Below are 1,617 nucleotides of genomic sequence, written 5' to 3'. Positions count from 1 at the left end.
CCAAAATAAAGCAGAATTAAATAATAGACAAGACTTGCCTTCAATGATTTCATCATCAATATGAAATTTAAGCTTTCTTGAACAATTATCACTATTATCACTTTCATTATTGCCATTACCAATGGGTATACCATTTTCAAGCTGTACCAAATCATTATTGTTTTGTTGAATTGATGTCTTATAAATTGTTTTGCCAAATATTCGGCATAAGCTTAATGTGAAATGTTTCAATCGGATAACATTGATAATTGCTTTATATAAAAAATTGCCAAGATCTCGAAGTGTGATAAGCATTATTGGTATACCAATGATAGCATAAATGATTGTCATCAATCGACCAATTGATGTATTACATGCTACATCACCATAACCTGTTAGAAAAATATCCAATTTATTTATAAGCTTCTTTCAAAAGTTACTTATTTTGTTTTGATTTTTTTCCATCAATCTTTCTTTAAAAATGAATAGATGCAAAAGAAAAATTCATTTTTATCTTGTTACTAAAATTTAATACAACAAAGATAAGTAGTTTAAGTATTTAAGTTCTTTTTCTTTTCTTTTTTTTAAATGACTGCATAAATTGCGGATATTTGTCTATTTTGCTGTTGATTCTCACATAATCCTTTTGAAAAAGCTAATCAAAAAAGGTCAATGGATCATAGATCAGTTGTTAATATTTCTTTCAAGAAATACTAATTGCCATATTTATTCATTGCTGCAAATTCAATAATTGATTGCATTCATTTATTATTAGTTTTCCAATTAAAAGTGGCAAATTTGCAAAACCTATGGAGCATATTTATGAAAAATTGAAATTTAATACAGGTAAAGCTTTTGATAGTATATTAATTAATAATATAAAAAGGTTTGAAAATAATGACTGATTTTGAACAATCAATTAGAAATAATTGAATTTTCGAATAAAATTTAGTTATGCATGCAATTTAATTATTCATCCAATGCTTTGTTTGCATTTAATTATTTTGCAAGTATTAATGAAAAGCATCATTCTCAAATAGTTTTGAAAAAATTTTTGAGAAAGAGAAATGGATGATTGCATCATATGATTGATGTGATAATTGTTCATTATCAGTGATTACTTTTTGATCAAATCAATGCGATAATTGTCCATTATCAGTGATTACCTTTTGATCAAATCAATGTGATAATTGTTCATTATCAGTGATTACTTTTTGATCAAATCAATCAAAATATTTATCTTTGATCGATTGTTTTTGCTCACTTTCATTCCATTATTGCGGATAAGGAAATTTTCAATTTGCTCCATACTTATATTTTCTTTGTCGAATAATACAATGAAAACAAACGAACTTTCCATCCTGGCAGAAATAATTTAGAGTACATCAAGCAGATGAAGTAAGCAATTGAATTGAACCCGATTAAAATGAGTCTTGAACTTAACTAAATTGAACTGAATTATGTCAAAGTTTGAACTAAATATAACTTGTCGAATTCAGAAATTTATATCTTGTTTCTTAAAATAAAATTTTGGTAATGAAAAAGAGAAATCTCAATCTATCAATTAGCCCTTACAAAATGTAATGCAATTCTTAAGCAAGCTTAAAATGAAAGTTTTTGAAATTGATCGATTTTTTT

General features: G+C 25.7%; 2 protein-coding genes across 2 annotated transcripts in view; both read right to left on the bottom strand.

The window, feature by feature from the left end:
- LOAG_18795 (hypothetical protein) overlaps nucleotides 1-77 on the bottom strand; it is a gene marked incomplete at its 3' end in the record, with an annotated part of 4,735 nt that extends 4,658 nt beyond the window's left edge. Inside the window, exon 1 of the mRNA XM_020451457.1 lies at nucleotides 39-77. The remainder of the gene's footprint in view (nucleotides 1-38) is intronic.
- Nucleotides 35-1,339, bottom strand: LOAG_15400 (hypothetical protein; the record flags this gene model as incomplete). Its single annotated transcript, XM_003150891.1, has 2 exons — nucleotides 35-405; nucleotides 1,244-1,339. Coding segments are annotated over 2 exons (465 nt in total), but the record flags the coding sequence as incomplete, so codon positions are not given.
- Nucleotides 1,340-1,617: the final 278 nt, after the last annotated feature.

The sequence above is a fragment of the Loa loa genome, assembly GCF_000183805.2.
Source record: "Loa loa unplaced genomic scaffold supercont3.537, whole genome shotgun sequence".
NCBI lineage: Eukaryota > Metazoa > Nematoda > Chromadorea > Rhabditida > Onchocercidae > Loa > Loa loa.
The sequence above is the reverse complement of the archived record's forward strand: the minus strand, read 5'-3'. Positions and strand labels throughout refer to the sequence as shown.